The 19,531-nt window shown below is 37.9% G+C and overlaps 2 protein-coding genes across 2 annotated transcripts in view; one reads left to right on the plus strand and one right to left on the minus strand.

The window, feature by feature from the left end:
• Positions 1–19,531, plus strand: part of MTCP1 (mature T cell proliferation 1) — a 121,655-nt gene that overhangs the window by 73,789 nt on the left and 28,335 nt on the right. The gene's annotated exons all lie outside the window — the stretch shown is intronic.
• The window catches only part of BRCC3 (BRCA1/BRCA2-containing complex subunit 3), a 35,014-nt gene continuing 21,332 nt past the window's right edge, over positions 5,850–19,531 (minus strand). The window contains exons 6-8 of the mRNA XM_058441368.1: positions 15,761–15,849; positions 14,332–14,387; positions 5,850–5,986 (exon numbers count right to left, since the gene is read on the minus strand). Of these exons, the coding sequence (XP_058297351.1) occupies positions 5,908–5,986; positions 14,332–14,387; positions 15,761–15,849 (224 nt within the window). The 3' untranslated portion in view covers positions 5,850–5,907. The remainder of the gene's footprint in view (positions 5,987–14,331; positions 14,388–15,760; positions 15,850–19,531) is intronic.

Raw genomic sequence — 19,531 nt, forward strand, 5'->3', positions numbered from 1 at the left:
AAAAAAAAAAAAAAAAAAAAAAAAAAAAAAAAAAGAACTGTGAACAAATTTTGATCTCTAGTTAGTAGGTTTGTCTTTCACGGTGATATAGCAATTCTGAAACTACTTTCTGTATATTCTAGGGCTAAGTAACAAGTAAACATATTGTGGCTAGCAGAAGCAAGGCATCTGTCTTTTGAAGGAAAAAGTTGCAAATATGGAAAAGGAGAATGCTAGGATGAACCTTAAAGTATGGAAATAGAATTGGAGTTATCAGGTTGAACTCAGAGGTAAACTGGAGAAAGTTTCCAAGCTGAAGCACAAGGAGAACCCCCAGGTAGAGCTTGGCAGATGCCAAGTTGAGAAAATGGAGCTGAGACTCTGGGAAGGCCAAGATAGCTTGTGTTTGCAAAGCAAAGTACCATAGAGGAAAGAGCTGCATAGGAAGAGAACTCTATAGAGACCTTTGGAGGGTCCTCTTTAAGTGTTCAGTTGATGACTGGTCTGGACATGTGTGTGAGCAAACTACTCAGTCAGAGAAACAACAACCTAAAGGGATTAAAGGCAGCGAACTCCAAAGTATACACAGGGGCAGGAAAACCATCTATTTCCAACAGTCCGAATGGAAAATCTCATAATATTGGAAGCATCAGAGTATTAAAAAGGGTCTTGCCTCAGTAGTGGGGAAAAAATGAACCTTATATTAAACACTGCTTTGTTTCTGCCTAATAAAGCTTAAAAGCAAGATCCAAAGGGATAGGACTGTTTCCTAATAACTTTAACAGTATCTTGAAACAAAACTCAAGAATATTTTTAGGAATACAAATATATCTAGTACCCAATAAGGTAAAATTCACAATGTCTGCATCCAATCAAAAATCATCAGGCATGAAAAGCAGCAGAAGAGTCCAACCTATAAGGACAGGAAATGAATTGGAATTGGCCCAGAATGATGCTAATTTAGTGACAAAATTGGAGGACAAAAACATTAAAATGGATATTATAACTATTTTGTATGTTCAAGAAGCTAGAAGATTAAACATGTTAAGTATAGAAAAGAAAAAATTTAAAAGATCCAAATGAGACTTTTAGACATGAATATTACAATGCCTGAGATAAAAAGTACAGTGGAGTATTGGCACATGCCTGTAGTCCCAGCTACTTGGGAGGCTGAGGCAGGAGGACTATTTGAGCCCAGAAGTTGATGGCTTCAGTGAGCTGAGATCATACCACTGCACTCCAGCCTAGGTGACAGAGCGTGACCCTGTCTCTAAAAAAAAAAAAAAAAATACATAGAAATTAAAATGTACAGTGGACAGGATTAATGGTAAATTTAACATTGCAGAAAGAAAGATGAGTAAACTGGAAGACAGCAATAGAAACTATACAGAACAAATCACAGATAGAAAAAAAAAAGACTGAAAAACAATGAACAGAGCATCAGTGAACTGTGAGGTAACATTAAGTGGCCAAATATATGGTTAGTTGAAATACCTAAAGGAGAGGAGAAAGTGGGACATAAAAAACTAGTGGAAATAATGTCTGAAGTTTTTCTAAATTTGATGAAAAAAATACATAAACCCACAGATCCAAGCAGCTCAATGAAACCCAAGCACACGGCACATGGAAACAATTACAGCATGATACACTTATACTCAAATAGTTTAAAGCGAGTGATAAAAACAAAATCTTAAAAGAAGCCTTAAAAAAGGACACATTAAGTAGAGTAGACAAAGGTAAAAATGTCAGCCACTTTCTTGTTGAACAGCGGAGAAATATCTTTATAGTTCTGAACGTAAAAAAGGCAACCTAGAGTTCTTTACCCATTGAAAATATCTTTCAAAAAATGAAGGCAAAGACTTTTTTCAGACATATCAAAGTCAAAAGAATATAGCACCGGCAGAGCTACACTACAAGACACATTAAAGGATGTCCTTCAAGAAGAGAGAAAATGATACCAGATGTAAACAAAGAAACTAAGAGCACTAGAAATGGTTAACCATATGGTTAAATACAAAGACTTTTCTTATTTAAATTTATTGAAAAGATAATAAACTGTTTAAAGTAAAACTTATACATACAAGTAAAATGTATGACCACAATGGCACAAAGGCCAGGAGGGGAGAAATGAAAGTATGGTGTTGCAAGATTTTTATACTACATATGAACTAGTAAAATATCACTCGAAGACAGACTGTGATACGTAAAAGATAACTAGTGGTTTTCAACCAGGGGTAATTTTTCCCTGCAGAAAACATTTGGCTGTGTCTGGAGATGTTTCTGATTATGACAACTGAAGAAATGCTATTGGCATTTAGTAGGTGGAGGTCAGGGATGCTGCTAAACATTCGACAATGCGCAAAATGTCACCCCCCTCCACCATACACACACACACACACACACACACACACACACACACACACACACAATGTGACCCAAAATGTCAATAGTGCCAATGTTGACAGACCCTGTGAAAAACCCTAAAGCAACCACTGAAATAACAAAAGACTACAGCTAATTAGTCTATAAAGGAGATAACCATTTGACAAAATACGACATCTGTTTTTGTTGAAAACATTTTCTTATCAATCCAGGAATTGAAGAAACTTCCTCAAACTGATTAAAGGAATCTATGAAAAATCTTCAGGTAACATCATACTTAATGGTGAAAGAGTAAATTATTTCTCCAAAGATTAGGAACAAAGTTACCATGACCGCTCTTACCAGCTGTATTCAACAGCTTATTAGAGGTTCTAACAATGCAATAAGGCAAAAAAAAAAAAATAATAAACAGAAGGCATCCACACTGGAAAGAAAGAAGTGAAACTACCTTTAATCACAGATGACATAATCGCCTGTAGATAATCCAATGGACCCTTCAAAAAAGCTATTAAAAGTAACTGAATTTAGCAAGGTTGTAGGATATAAACTCAATATACAAAAACGACTTGTATTTTTATATAGTAGCAATGAATAGGAAATTGAAATTAATACAATCACATTTACAATAATATAAATACATGAAATGTATAGGGATAAATATGACAAAAGATATGGAAGACCTGTACATTGAAAACCACAAACTATTACTGAGATAATTAAAGACCTAAATAAATGGAGAGATATACCATGTCCATACTTTGGAAGACTCAATATTATTAAGATGTTAGTTCTCCCCAAAATGAATCTATAGATTCAACAAAATCCCAATTAAAATCCTAGCAGGCAGTTTTGGGAAACAGTCTATCAGTGTCTTAAAAAAATCAAACACACATCTACCGTATGTTCAGCCAGTGTGATCCTAGGTATTTCCCCAAGGAAAGAAAAGGCATATATCCACACCAAGACCTATATACAAATGTTCTAAGCAGCTTTATTTGTAATAGACAAAAACTATAAATAACTCAAATATCCATCAACAGGTGAATGGATAAACATATTGTGGTAATATTTATACAATTTAATATTATTCTGCAATAAAAGGGATAAACTATTGATACATGCTGCAACATGGCTGAATCTCAGAATAATTATGATGTATGAAAAGAGACAGACAAAAAAGTACATACTCTATGATTCCATATACAAAAAAATCTAGAAAATGAAGACCAATCTGTACTAATAGTAGATCAGGGTTTTCTATGGTTAGAGAAGTGATAGGGCATGATGGAAGAAAAGAATTACAAAGAACCAAGGCTCCTTGGAGAAATAATGAATCTAGGCTGGGTAGAGGAAAGAATGAGACAAACCTGGAACATCTACTTGTGCTAGAAAATGAAAGAAAGATGGGAGTAAGTCAAAATAACACAGGAAAAGCTTCTACTAGCCAATTCTGAAATATTGGGTGCCTCAAAATAACTAATGATAGTAATGGATCAAAACTCATTGAATAAAATAAGGATCCAGGTGTTCACATTAATATAAATAAATGAACAAATAATCAAATTGGCAGAAGAGAAAACTCTTTCTTAGAGTAGAATACCAACAAGTAAATGTTGAAGGAATGATGGAATTAGAACATTGCCATGTGACAAACATCTTAGTAATAAGTAGTAATAACTAATTGATGAATGCAAAAACTCCCCACAAGATACAGTCATCCCTTCGTATCTGTTGGGGATTGGTTCCAGGACCTCCCACAGACACTGAAATCCATAGATGTTCAAGTCCCTGATATAAAAGGGTGCAGTATTTGCATATAACCTCATCCTCCTGTATACTTTAAATTCTCTCTAGATGACTTATCATCTCTAGATTATTTATAATACCTCATACAGGCTGGGTGCACTGGTGCATGCCTGTAGTCCCAGTACTTTGGGAGGCTGAGATGGGCAGATCGCTTGAGCCCGGGAGTTTGAGACCAGCTTGGGCAACATGGCGAAACCCCACCTCAAAAATAAAAAATAAAAAATAAAAAATAAGCCAAGCCTGGTGGCACATGCCTGTAGTCCCAGCTACTTGGGAGGGTGACGAGGGAGGATCCCTTGAGCCTTGGAGGTCAAGGCTGCTGTGAGCCATGATCACACCACTGCATTCCAGCCTGGGTGACAAGGCGAGACCCTGTCTCAAAAAAAAAAAATTATTATACTGTATTGTGTAGGGAATAATGACTAGAAAAAAATCTGTACATGTTCACCCTGTATGCAGGTTTTTTCCAAGTATTTTTGATCCAGGGTTGGTTGAATCAATGGAAACAGAATCCATGAATGCGGAGGGCCAACTGTTTATTAATATCAAAGGGAATAATTAACTTTACAGTGGAAAAACCTATCAGGCACTACCTTAAGCACATGGTCAAAGTTAAAATCACCAGTAATGGAACAAATTGACATGTGCCTCCTGATACAAATCGCCAAAACAACCAACATAACTTCAGTGGCGTTATTGCCAAAAGTGCATAATCTACGTCTAATCATGATAAAACATGAACAAATCCAAAATGAAGGACATTTTCCAAAATAACTGTCCTTTAGTAGTCTTCAAAAATGTTTAGGTCACAAAAAACATAGGAACTGTTTCAAGTCAAAGGAGACTAAACAACCAAGACAATTACGTGCAATGTGTGAACTTGGACTGCATCCAGGACCAGAATAAAGGTTTTTTCTTCTGTTATATGGATGTAATTAGAAAAATTGGTGATGACATTTGAATACTATCTATGAATTAGATAATAATGCTGTATGGACTTTAATTTCCTGATATGGACAATTATATTCTGGTTATGTAAGAGAATGTCCTCGTTCTTTAAGAAATGCCTACTGAAGAGGCATCATGTGTGCAACTTACTCTCAAATGGTACAGGAAAAATATCCATACAATAAAGAAAAAAATGACAATAGAAATGTGACGAAATACCAACATTTGGGGAATCTGGGTGAGGGGTATACAGGAATCCTTAATACTATTCTTACAACTTTACTGTAAATCTAATATTATTTCAAAACAGAATATTAAAAAACATTGAGTAATAACTTTAAAAATTGATTTAGTAAGGACAATTCCTAAAACAGAAAAGTCAGACAACAGAAAACTCAATCAGTGCAAGTGACAGGAAGGGGAAAAAATTAAAAGCATAGTAAACAGAAGGCAAAACAGATAATGGCAGAAATACTGCCACATATGCCAGCAATGGTAATAAAATGAATGTATGACATTCACCTATTAGGAGACGAATGTTCTGATTGCTTAAAACCAAAAAACTCAAGATCTTGCTATATTTTATAAGAGGTATACCTAAAACAAAATAACTGAGGAAGGTCAAAAATAAAGGAGTGGAAAAAGTTATAACAGGCAAACGAATGCTAACAAGAACTATAATACACAACAGGCAGTGGCAGAGATTGCTGGCTGCCTATTCCAAATGTGCCTTCTCACTTTCCTCCTTGATAACAGAATGTTGAGCTGGGGGACAGGCCCCTTTTTGCCCTCCTACCTTTCCTGTTCCTTCTGGCCCTCAATGGAGATGTGCTGGCTGGAGCTCCAGAAGTCTCGTGGACCATGAAGGGACCTTAGGATGGAAACCACACACCAAGATGGTGAAGCAAAATAGAGGAGCCTGGGTCCCTGATGACACTGCAAAGCCCTGAGACCTGATATCCATCTCCAGACTTCTTTTATCAGAAAAAAAATAATATTTCTAATTTTATTTCTTATTTAAATTTTTTTCTAATATATGCTGCTGAACCTAATCCTGACGGGAACAATAATATTATTTAGAAAGAAAGAATTCAAGGCATAAATAAAAAATAAATAGAACGAAGAGGACTATTTCATATTGTACGAAGGAAAAACACAGAGAAGTTTAATAGTTATGACCTGTAAATATTCTGCACTAAAACAAACAAACAAACAAAAAAACAGCTTCAAAGGATATAAAGCTAACCCTGACTAAAATATGAAAGTGGACAAATAATTTAGTTGGGATGGAAGTTTATACATACACATCTCTCTCAGATATCGATAATCAAAACCACAATGAAGGATATAAGGATTGGTATAACACAACTTAAGCTTATTCTAACAGGGATATAAGGAACTTGTACCCAAGAGAAAATACACATACTTTCAACCCAAATGAAAAAGCTGTGAAAATTGACTATGTTTTAAGTCAGGGATCAGCAAACTCTTGAAGTAAAGACATATTTTAAGCTGTGCGGGCCACAGGGTCTCTATAAACACTCAGCTCTACAATCATAGCTGGAAAGGGGTCATAGACAATATGTAAATAAATGGATGTAGCTATATTCCAATAAAACTTGATTTACAAATATAGACCCCAGGCCAACCTGGCCTACAAGTTATAGTTTGTGGATCCCTGTTCTAGGTAACAGAGGAAATGTTTTAAAAATCCATCAGGCTGATACCACACAGGCCACAATCAGTTACCATAATGTAGAGTTAAAAATTAACACACTAGTCCCTCCCTCAAATCTAAACAACTGGAAATTTCAAAGTTTTAAATTTTTAAATGCACTTCTAAATAACCCTTGGGTTGAAGAGAAAATAAAAATGGAAAGTACAAATTATTTACAAGTAAACAAACAAAAAACATCAGAACTACCTTACTACATATACATCAAAACCTGTGGGCCCAGAGTGGAGGAAAATTTATGACCTCAAATGTATTTATTAGAAAACCAGGAAGATAGAAAATAAACCTGGTTTTCACCTCAAGAATTTAGAACAATACAACAATAAAATGCAAAGAAAATAGAATAAATTAATAAAGAGAAATGCAGAATTTTTTTAAAAGGCTAAGAAACTGAGTTGTAAATAATGCTGCTATGAACATGGGTGCACAACTATCTCTTAGAGATCCTGCTTCCTCTTTTTTTGTTTTTGAGACGGAGTTTCACTCTGGCGCCATCTCAGCTCACTGCAAGCTCTGCCTCCCGGGTTCACGCCTTTCTCCTGCCTCAGCCTCCCCAGTAGCTGGGACCACAGGCATCTGCCACCACGCCCAGCCAATTTTTTGTAGTTTTGGTAGAGATGGGGTTTCACCGTGTTAACCAGGATGGAGAGACCGTGCTTTCAATTCATTTGGGTATATACCAAAAAGTGGAACTGCTGAATCATATGGTAGCAATATTCTTGATTTGAGAAACTACCATACCATTTTCCACAGTGGCTGTACCAACAGTGTATAAGGGTTCCAATTTCTCCATGTCTTTGCCAATACTTATTTTCTGGTTTTTTAAAACACCTTTTTGAGATACTGATTTCAATTTTATTGGATATACTCCTGGAAATAGGATTGCTGATTCATATGACAGTTCTATTGTTTGTTTTTTGAGTAATCTCTATACTGTTTTCTATCTTTGACTTTTTGATAATAGCCATCCTAACTCATTATGGTTTTGATTTGCATTTCTCGGATTAGTGATGTTGAGTACCTTTACATGTACTTATTGGCCATTTATATGTCTTCTTTGGAAAAATGTCTATTCAGGATCTTTGCCCATTTATAAATTATATTATTTGGGTTTTTTGCTATTGAGCTATGTGAATTCTTTATATATTTTGGATATCAGCCCCTTTATCAGATATATGGGTTACAAATATTTTTCTCTCCTTCCGTAGGTTGCCTTCTCATTTTGTTCAGTTTCTTTTGCTGTGCACACGTTTTAGTTTGATGTAGTCCCACCCGCTTATTTTTTCCTTTGTTGCCTGTGCTTTTGGAGTCGTATTCATAAAATCTTTGCCAAGACCAATGTCAAGGAGCATTTCCTCTGCTTTCCACTAGTAGTTTTACACTTTCAGGTCTTTAAGTCTTTAATTCATTTTAAGTTGAATTTTGTATATATGTGTGATAAGGATCCACTTTCATTCCTTCGCATGTGGGTATCTTGTTTCCCCAACACCATTTATTGAAGAGACTATCCTTTTCCCGTTGAATATTCCTGACATCTTTGTTGACAGTTAGTTGACTGCGTAAGCATGGGTTTATTTCTGGGCTCTCTATTATCCTATTAGTCTATGTGTCTATTTTTATGCCAGTACCATATTGCATTGATTATTATAGCTTTATAATATACTGTGAAATCACATAGTGTGATTTCTCCAGCTTTGTTCTTCTTTCTCAAGATTGCTTTGGCTATTCAGGAACTTTTGTAGTTTCATATGAATTTTATGATTTTATTTCTATTTCTGTGAAAAATGTTATTGGAATTTTGATAGGGATTGCATTGGATCTGTAGATGACATTGGGTAGTAGTGTGTGGGAAGTAATGTCTCATTTTGGTTTTTATTTGCATTTCCCTAAAGACTAATGATTTGGGGCAATTTTTCACGTGTTTATTGACCACTTGTATATCTTCCTTGGAAAAACGTCCATTCAAATCCTTTTACACATTTTTTAAAATTTAGGTGAAATTCACATAACATAAAATTAACCATTTTAAAGTGAACAATTCAGCGGCATTTAGTACCTTCACAATATTGTACAACCACCACCTCTATCTGATTCAGAAACATTTTCATCACTCCAAAATAAAATCCCGTACCTATTAAACAGTTACTCCACATTCTTCCTTCCCACCAGCCCAGGATAACACCAATCTGCTTTCTGTCTCTATGGATTTAGCTATTCTGGATACTTCCTATAAGTGAAATCATACAATATGTGACTTTTTGTGTGGCTTCTTTCACTTATGTTTTCAAATTCTTTCAGATTGTAGCATGTTTCTATACTTTGTTTCTTTTTTATGAATAATATTTGATTGAATGGATATACAGTCATGCATTACTTATTGATGGAGATGCATCCTGAGAAATGCATCGTTAGGCAACTTCATTGTCATGCAAACATCATACAGTGTACTTATACCAAACAAGATGGTACAGCCTACTACATGCCCAGGCTATATGGTATCACCTATTGCTCCTATGCTATAAACCTATACAGCATGTTACCATATGGAATACCATAGGCAGCTATAACACAATGACAACTATTTGTGTATCTAAACACAGAAAAGGTACAGTAGAAATACAGAATAAAAGACCAAAAAAAAGTACACCTGTATAGGGCACTTACCGTGAATGGAGTTTGCAGGACCGGAAGTTGCTCTGGGTGAGTAATTGAGTGAGTGGTGAGGGAATGTTAAAGCCTAAGATATTACTGTGCACTACTGGAGACTTTATAACACTGAACACTTAGGATACACTATATTTAAAATTGTTTCTTTCTTGGCTGGGCACGGTGGCTCATGCCTATAATCCCAGCACTTTGGGAGGCCAAGGTGGGTGGATCACCTTAGGTCAGGAGTTCAAGACCATCCTGGCCAACATGGTGAAATTCCATCTCTACTAAAAATACAAAAATTAGCCAGGCGTGGCAGCGCACGCCTGTAATCCCAGCTACTCGGGAGGCTAAGGCAGGAGAATTGCTTGAATCCGGGAGGCGGAGGTTGCAGTGAGCCTAGATCCTGCCATTGCACTCCAGTCTGGGTGGCAAGAGCAAAACTCCATCTCAAAAAATAAATAAATAAAAATAAAAACAAAATTTTTTCTTTCTTCAATAATTAACCTTAGCTTACTGTAACTCTTTTACTTTATAAACTTTTTAATATTTTGAATCTGATAACACTTAGCTTAAAACACACTGTACAGCTATATAAAACATTCTCATTCTTTATATTCTTATTCTATAAGAATCAACATTACACTCAAAGAAAATGACCATTGGAGCACTGTGGAATTCATATTTTCAGTAAGTATAATGCAAATATTCTAAAATCTTAAAAAATCTAAAATCTGAAAGTATTTCATATAAAGGATACTCAATCTGTATTTGCTTTAAAGTCTTTATCACACAATTCCTACATGGGTGTCAGCTCAGTGTTGGCAACTGTTAATGTCCTTTTCTATGCAAGTTGAAATTTTCTCAGTTCTTCACATACCGAGTAATTCTGAATTGGATTCCCAGTATTTGGAATATTATGTTGACACACTGGGTCTTGTTTATATTCTATGGAGAATGTTGGTACTTTTGTTTTAGCACACGATCCACCTAGTTAGGTTCAGGTTCAATTTTCCACAGCCTTCTGTAGGCAGCGGTTCTAATTTTTCAGAGCCTTTGTAGCGTTCTTAGGATCATACCTGCATGTGCACCACCTAGTGGTCAGTATAGGATCTATGCGGTGGTCTATTGGTTAATTCTGTTCTAAATTATGCTAATTAGGATCAGATCCATGCATGCATTGCTCAAGTATTAGCCCAGAAATTTATGAAGTTGCTTTATCATGTTCCTCCCTTTATGTGATTTCTTGGACCCCTTTTGTTCCTCCTACCAGAAACGAGACTCTAGCTACTCTCTTGTGTTCCTCCATGATTTGGCCTGCGTATACACCAAATGTTTAATAACCAAGCTTTCATTCTTTTATCAAAATAATAATAATAATAATCATTATCATTTGTAGTAACAGCAGCATCAAGAATTCTTCTAATTAATCGTTAATAGTGATAATAATAATAATGATAAACTGTCTGGGAGGAAGTACAGGTGTCCCAGAGCAAGATATCTCAGGTCTAGCACAGAGTGATACCTGAACAAAAGAGCTGGCTCCCAACCTATTCACCATAAAGTGAAGCCTCATGTTGACAAGCCAAGGCCACAAAAAATGAGCTACCACTTCACTTTTTGTTGCTTTATTCTTAAAAAGGGATAGACAAGAAAGATTTTAAAAATTAAACAAAAAAAAATTATCAGAGGAAACAGATAACTGTAAAAAACAGAAGGCAATCTAACATTTCACTATCATATCAATAAAATAAAAAAGGATGCTGTGAAATGGGAGTAACCACCAAATGTAGAAAAAACTCTTGAAAATTAAAAATGTAAAATTGCCAAAATAAAAGAGTTGGAAGATAAAATTTTAAACATCCAAAACTAGAACAAAATAAAAGAGACAGAAAATATGAGTAAAAAGAAAGAGTCATTAGGTCAATTTAGGACCTTTAACTTGTGACTGATAAGAGTTCTAGAAAGAGAAAGGGAAAAAAACGGGGAGGAATTATCAAAGAATAGAGAAAAGGATATGATATCTCTGTCCTATTAACTTAGGGGGAAAAGGAAGGAGAGAGCTATGAGAGAGGAAGCTGGTGATGCATCTCCTTCTGCTAGGACTTCAAGTCCATGAGACAGGATTACATTGGATAAATTAAGGAGAACACTGACCATGAGAACAAGGACTCCTACACTGACTACTATAACCAGCATGAGACCAGCAAGCCTCCTTTCCTTACAGTGTAGATTTATTTAAGTCATCTTCCCAATACTTCTGATGCCATCTTAGAGTGAATATGGGGAGTAACGGAAGTAACCGAAGGAATGAGAAGTCATTCCCCAAAGACCAATATAAACTAGAAGAAACTGTTTAAATTATGGAATTGGACTGAGTTACAAATAAGATTTCCTCTCTCCAGGAACTAGGTAGGTTGTGGATTGTTTTATCTGGGCATACAAAACAAACAAGCAAAAAACAACAGAGAATTGCCCAGAGCTGAAAGACAAGCACTTTCTGATTGACGTGCACAGCAGTTTGAATAAAATATCCACATTCTAACTATATCATAGTTAGAAAATCATAGAAAATTTCACATCAAGAATAAAGAGAGATACCTAAAAGCTGTCAGAGAGAGAGGGGAAAAAATGCCCTACAAAGGCTTATCATCAGTAACATTGGATGTTTAAAAACAATGCCTTCAAAGTTATGAGGGGGAAAATTTCCACTTCGAATTCTTTATCTAGTAAGGTTATTAATTAAGAATAAAAACATTTCAGACAAGCAGAACTCAGAAAGTTTAGCTCAAATACACACCATTCTTAGGAAGTTACTAGAGAGTCTTTTCCAGCAAAATGACACAGTGAACCAAGAAAGATAACATAAAATCCAGATCACAATGGATCCAACCCAGGAGAATAATGAAGGAAAGTCCCAGAATGTCAGCGGTGCAGTAGGCCTAGAGAAGATACCAGATCAGGGTAAGAGGATAATGGGTTTCAAGGGAGCAATTACAGGAAAAGCAAGGATTCCAAATATTTTAATATTACTTCTGAGGATGTAGAGCTCTGGGAGATGATAAAGGCAGAAAAATAAGGGGAAAAAGCCACTCAAAACCCCATGTAAAAAACAAAAAGCTATATAAGAAAGGAAGTGGAATCATAGTACACTACACTGCTTGGTTGTACAGAGAATAATCTTTACATAATAATAACAATATAAACACTTTATTTTCTACTCTCAGAATCATCCATAGACAAAGCACAGAAAATGCAATTATGGTTACAACACAGAACATAGATGCTTACAACTGTGAAAATATAAATGCTTGGGGTAAAACTACAAGTAACAGCAGGGAGCCAAAAAATATTGTCTACTATCAATTGTTAATAGAATAAATAAGCAAACTTTAAGATTAGAAAAGTAACCAACAGAAGAACAAAAAATAGTAACATAACTACATTGAGGAGAATGGAGATGGGGTAGTATAAGTGAGCTAAATCCTCATTTGTGAGAGCAATATAACACAATAATAAATAAGAATAGAAAATATCCAAAATTGGTAAATCAAGAAAGAACATCATAAGTATATTATTTAGAGATATCAAAGTAACAGAACTAAAAGGAAAATTAGGAGAAAGAAGTGGTTCCATCTGAGGAGTGAAACTATTTATTATAAGCCCTTCTGTACCATTCAATATTTTTATGCATATGCATGTATTAGTGTGGTGAAAATTTTAAAAATTAATATTTATTGACTAGGTATTTATCTATTTCTCTTCCACATCTTTACACAAATCATAGCATACTGTTCTTCTACCCTCCATTTTCCATTTAACAAAATATCTTGGAGATATTTGTGTATTACTACCAAGCTTCCTCGCTTTTTTTTTAACGGCTGCATTTTATTCCATTATATGAATGTATTATAATTTATTTAATCAGTTCTGTACTGATGAGTATCTGTTTTTTCCCAATTCTTTGACATTTCAAACAATGCTACAATAATAAATTGATAAATATTACAGGAAAAAAGGTAATACAGTATTTGCTTCTATCTCCCAATTAGACAATGAATGAACATGGCATATAGTAGGTACTCAATTAAGATTTGCTATGGCCGGGTGCAGTGGCTGACACCTGTAATCCCAGTATTTTGGGAGGCCGAGGCAGACGGATCACCTGAGGTCAGGAGTTCGAGACCATCCTGGCCAACATGGTGAAACCCCGTCTCTATTAAAAATACAAAAATTAGCCACACGTGGTGGTACATGCCTGTAGTCCCAGCTACTCAGGAGGCTGAGGCAGGAGAAATGCATGAACCCAGGAGGTGGAGGTTACACTGAGCCGAGATCACACCACTGCGCCCCAGCCTGGGTGACAGAGTGAGACTCTGTCTCAAAACAAAACAAAAAAAAGATTTGCTAATTTGGATTGAACTGGATTTCAATAAGGAAATGGATCTATGCAAACATTTAAATCAAGTTTATGACACAGCAAAGACAAGAATCTATACAAATCTAGTACTCTGCATGTTCAGTCTTTGATTTATGATTTACCAGAGAAAGGAAAAATAGTTACGATAAGTGTACAAAAGGAAACGTCAGGCAGGACTGTGGTGATGTAATTACAGTGAAGAGGCTGCTCATATGACCCTAGCTTCCTAGGTCCCCAATATCCAAGCTGCTAAAGAGATTCTAACTCATCATAGAGCTGTAAATGAGTATAAACAAAAAGGCAGAGTTCTTAGTGTCTTACCAGTGAAAGGAATAAAATGAAACAAAACAATAAATTCCCTGAATTGGAGATTAGCCCTCCAATTACACACATAAGTCCCTCTCATACTTACTCTGAACTCTTTTGGGCCTGTATGGATTGGAAGCAAGTGTAGAGTACCCGGCCAGTCTATCAAAGGAAAAAAGAAAGAAAGAAATATCACACAAAGAAAGATTAATATTGAGAAAGACCCCAAAGGTCCCTCTAGAAGCAGAAGGTTAAAAGAGATTCCAAAGATGGAATATGCCATAAATTAATTTCTATAAAAAGGATCATATGCTCAGTCAACATAAGATGGTCACAACCAAACATCTGCTCATGTAACAGCAGGGAATTGTTAACAAACACAAGAACCAGGAACCTAAGAACCTGAACATTCAAACTGCCATCCTGAAAGCTGACAAACTTATTCAACAACTACTTATGATGACAATAAATAAATAAATGCATGATGACAAGGTTGAAAGCATTTCAAATGATGTATAAAGTTCAAGGTACTGAACTTTAGTGTTTCTGGAAAACTGATTTTATGAAAAATATTCATTATTAACACAGATTCTGAGAATATAACTAATGCACTAAATAAGACACTATTGGTATTCTTAGCAGAATTCATATCTACAATGTTAAGTAGTAATTTTCTTTTTGTTTGAACTGACACATATTATAACCTCTTGACATGAACATAAAATTCAAACAGAATTCAAATAAAGAATGGCAAGACTGGCCACTGATCAAACTGTTTAACCTCTCTGACCTTCAGTTTGTTCATTCATAAAATGGGAATAATACTCCTTCTGGGGTTTGTCAGGGTTACAGCATATTTACGTAAAGCACCTAATAAGTACATGCCATACAATAGGTGATAAATGGTAGCTGTTACTATTAGTAGCCATCAAACTATATTCAGCATCCAACCACTTCTCATTATCTTCACTCTTACCACCATGAGCAAACCTCTATCATCTCTTGTCTAGATTACAGCAATATCTTCCTAACAGGTTTCACTGATGCCACGGATTCCACCCCCACCCTCTGCCCACTGTTCCGTCTACACAGAAGCCAGAGAGATCCCATTAAAACATAAAGATCTGGACCTTGTTTAGGACAACTAAATGAGTTATCATTCAAACTGGGACACTTCCAAGAGGGAAGGACACTAGGATAATAGGGTAAAACTGGGACTGACAGAGGCAAACTGGGATGTATGGTCATGGTCTTCCTCACTCTGCTGCAGCCACACCAACTTCCTTGATGTTTCCTGAACATGCCACACTCACCTTAGGGTCTTTGCACTGCCTATTTCCTCTGCCTGGAACGTTCTTTCCCCAAGAAATCCACAAGATTTGTTCCCTCACCTTCTTCAGGTCCTGACTCAATGACCCTTTTCATTGAAACCTTTCCTGGCCATCCTATTAAAATTGCAAAGAGATTTTTCTCTACTCTGTGTATACACACACACACAGACCACACACACACACACACACACACACACACAATACCTTTGTGTTCTTATCTTCTATGAAACAGGAAAAAATAAGTCCTACAAAGCCTTGATCCATCATCTGGTACATGGCTTGTGTGCGAACATCTGAAAATAAATGAAAATTTAAAAATCTTCGGTCAATAAGCTGTGTCTCACAGACTTAAAGATTTAAAGATAACAGCGACATATAATCTTCCTAGGATTCATATTGTACAGGCAAAACAGGAATATATCCTAAGGACGATGTCAAAGTAATTAGGGTAATACTATCGAAAGTCTGCCATTAAATAATAAAACTTATTAATAACTCTAACCTGCCTAGCCCAAGAGTAGCTCTGCTATGGAATATGGTATAGAAAGAGAAATTAAAAATTTCAGTTACCCCAAAACTTGATAATTTCCTCCATGGAGAGTCAAAGAAAGGCTGTGGAAGGAGAGAAAGTATTTCCTAGAAAAAGCCTTTTGATGGACAGCTTCTAGGAAAGTGAACATATTTATTAGGCTTGCTACTAAAGAATAGAAGTGTGGAACAATTACAGAGGAAGCCATTGTATGGAAGTGGTTGTGATATAAATTCAACATTCCAGAGAGTAGAAACCCCTCCTATATGGTTACTTGATTTTTTTCTTAATTCTGCTTGATATGGTTACTGAACTTTTGAAAAGAGATGATAAACAGGCACCAAATAACAACATTAGAAAGGATTAAAATATTAAATGCCAAAAACGGCCGGGCGTGGTGGCTCATGCCTGTAATCCTAGCACTTTGGGAGGCCGAGGCAGGCGGATCACCTCAGGTCGGGAGTTTGGGACCAGCCTGACCAACATGGAGAAACCCCTTCTCTACTAAAAATTCAAAATTAGCTGGGTGTGATGGTGCATGTCTGTAATCCCAGCTACTTGGGAGGCTGAGGCTGGAGAATCGCTTGAACCTGGGAGGCAGAGGTTGCAGTGAGCCGAGATCATGCCATTGCACTCCAGCCTGGGCAACAAGAGCAAAACTCCGTCTCAAAAAAAAAAAAGCCAAAAACTAAACAGAGGCTAAATTTAGTTTTCAGACCATTGTTTATAAAGGATACAAAAGATCAGGTGTCACAGTGAAGCACTGCAGATTACAGTTTTGCCCAATGGCTTACATTCACTTAGTTTGGCAATCTGTTCTTCAACATTCTTTGTGTGTGTACCTTTTTGATCTGGATTTTGACTTCTCCCCAATGTCCTCCCAAGTAAAGACTGAGACCAAACAGTACCCAGCAATGAGTACAAAGGAAAAAAATGGTCTCTGTACTGCTATATGACCTTGGTAAAATTATTGGTTCTGTTAAGCCTACTTCCTTATCAGTTAAATGAGAATAAACATCATCCCTTCTCTCATAGGGTTTTGTAATTTTTAAATTGCAAAATTTTTAAGACACATCAAAGGTACTTCATAAGCATTACTTCCATTCAATTTTATCTACAACCCAAACTGCTTTTTGTCAAGGTCACCAATGATTTATTCTTGGTCTTCAATTTACCTGATCTCAGCTGATCACTGCCTTCTTGAAACACTGTCTTCACTTCGCCTCACGTTCCCACTCTTCCTACTTGTCTCTAACTTCCTGTCTCCGTTGCCGGATCCTTCTCATCTTCCCACTCCAAATATTGGTGTGGCCCAGGCTCAGTGTTCAGTCCTCTTTGGGGGATTTCATCTAGTTTTGTGGCTTCAAATCTACACCAGCCACTCCCAACTCCTGCCCAACAAACTCTAGTCCCAGAAATCCAGAACCATAGATCTAAGTTGTCGTCTGACAGTTCAACTTGGTTGTCTTAAAACAATGCTACTGAGAGTATGTCTCACGTAAGCTCAGTACCTCCACCCTGGCGCCTGCCAAAGCGAGCCGACCCTGCCCGTCCTCCACTGGCTACCAAGAGTCCCCGACCTTGGGCCCCCAGAGGCTCAGACTGGCCTCGGTCACCCCCCCGGGGGAGACCCTCGTACTCCCATCTTCCCCCGTGGGAAGGCGTATTCTTCTTCTCACCGGCGAAGCTTCTCCGGGTGGGATCATTCTGGCACCCCGTCCTAATGGATGTACCCCGTCTGAGCATTGTCTACCCCTTGGGAGACCACTTGAGCTCCGAGGGACCCACTCCAGCCACCGCTGCCTGCGAGGAGCTGTCATCCTATGGACACTCATTCTCATCTCAGCAGCCTCGGACCCTGCACCACTCACCCTTCCCGACCTCGGCATCTACTCAGAAATTCTCTCAGGCATTCTGCTTCCCATCCAAACACAACGCTATCTACCTCTGCTGGCCACCTCTCAGCCTTTCCTGCTCTCTAAGTGAAAAGCCCGTTGGTGCCCTCAGAACAGCCAAAGACTTATTTCAGAAGCCTCCAACAGAGGTATGAGATGCTTTAATGACATCGGAGCATTAGCCTGGCCATCTTTGGGATATAATGGGTAAGAACAGCTGCTGCTTGCTATATGTTTTTGACGATCAGCTATATAAAGTGGAGTGAACCTTCAGAGCCAATTATTTGACCAACACTAGGGCAATTCGAGAACAGGGATGGGGGTGCTTTGCAAGAGGCTGCCTGGTTTGAATACGCGACTGCCCAGTCCTGCTTTGAGGAAGCCGAGAGATTGGGAACGCCTTTACTCTGGTTTTTAAGAGCTTTAATCCAGTTCTTACACAAGGATCCACCAGATGGCGCTGTGAGCAGGGGCTTCTCCTGGTTTCCTAAAGAAAGGGCCGGCCAGGCGCGGTGGCTCACGCCTGTAATCCCAGCACTTTGGGAGGCCAAGGCGGGCAGATCACCTGAGGTCATGAGTTTGAGACCAGCCTAGCCAATGTGGTGAAACCCCCTCTCTACTCAAAATGGAAAAAAAAATTAGCTGGGCGTGGTGGCGCACGCCTGTAATCCCAGCTACTTCGGAGGCTGAGACAGGAGAATCGCTTGAGCCCAGGAGACGGCGGTTGCAGTGACCTGAGATGGCGCCATTGCACTCCAGCCTGGGCAAGGAAGGGACGGAGGGAGGGACAGAGGGAGGAAGGGAGGGTGGGCGGGCAGGTGGGGTTCTCTACAAGACTGGGTACACAATGTGGACATGGCGTGCATGTTGCTGTGAAAAGCCACTCTGGACACTGTGCTTTCTCTCGGACATGCCTTCTGACCAGATATGGCCTCCTCAAAGGATGCAGATGCCACTGTGATCAGCATGAAGTTTCCCAATGGGGCGGCTGTTAGCTTGGATATCAGCCAGCACCGGACAGACAGCTGTGACCACAGACGGGACGTTCATGATTCCCAAGGTGTGTTGCAGATGAATAATCAGAATTCCTTGGGCATGACCAGGCAGGGTATGTCCTATCCCTCTGCTCCCAGACCCAGGCTGGCCGCTACCAAAACTCATATCGAGAGCGCTTCAGACATTTTGTCTGAAGAACCCTTAAAGGGAAAGAACCTCCTGAAATCACCAAAGAGCAGTTCCTCGGAGTCATTCAGGTAGCTGTCATGGCAAAGCAGTCCTGGGGGAACCAGGCAGCCATGGACCTACCCAGCAAATTGGTAAAGATCTCCGTGGTCAAGAGAGAAACTCTGTAAACCGCCCCAAGGCTCAAGCCAAGACCCTGCTTGAGATCCGATTGCCTGTTTCACTTCTCCCTGTTACTGAGAGAGGGAGGTGGAACTTTCTGGTGACATTATCCTCACCGGAAATAAAGAAAGGAAAGCAATAGGAAACCATGTATGTTTCATTACAGGTGTAACCAAACTCTTCAGGATGTGACTTCAGACCCAGGAA

Source organism: Hylobates moloch, unplaced genomic scaffold, assembly GCF_009828535.3.
Source record: "Hylobates moloch isolate HMO894 unplaced genomic scaffold, HMol_V3 SCAFFOLD_7, whole genome shotgun sequence".
In the NCBI taxonomy this organism is placed as follows: Eukaryota; Metazoa; Chordata; class Mammalia; order Primates; family Hylobatidae; genus Hylobates; species Hylobates moloch.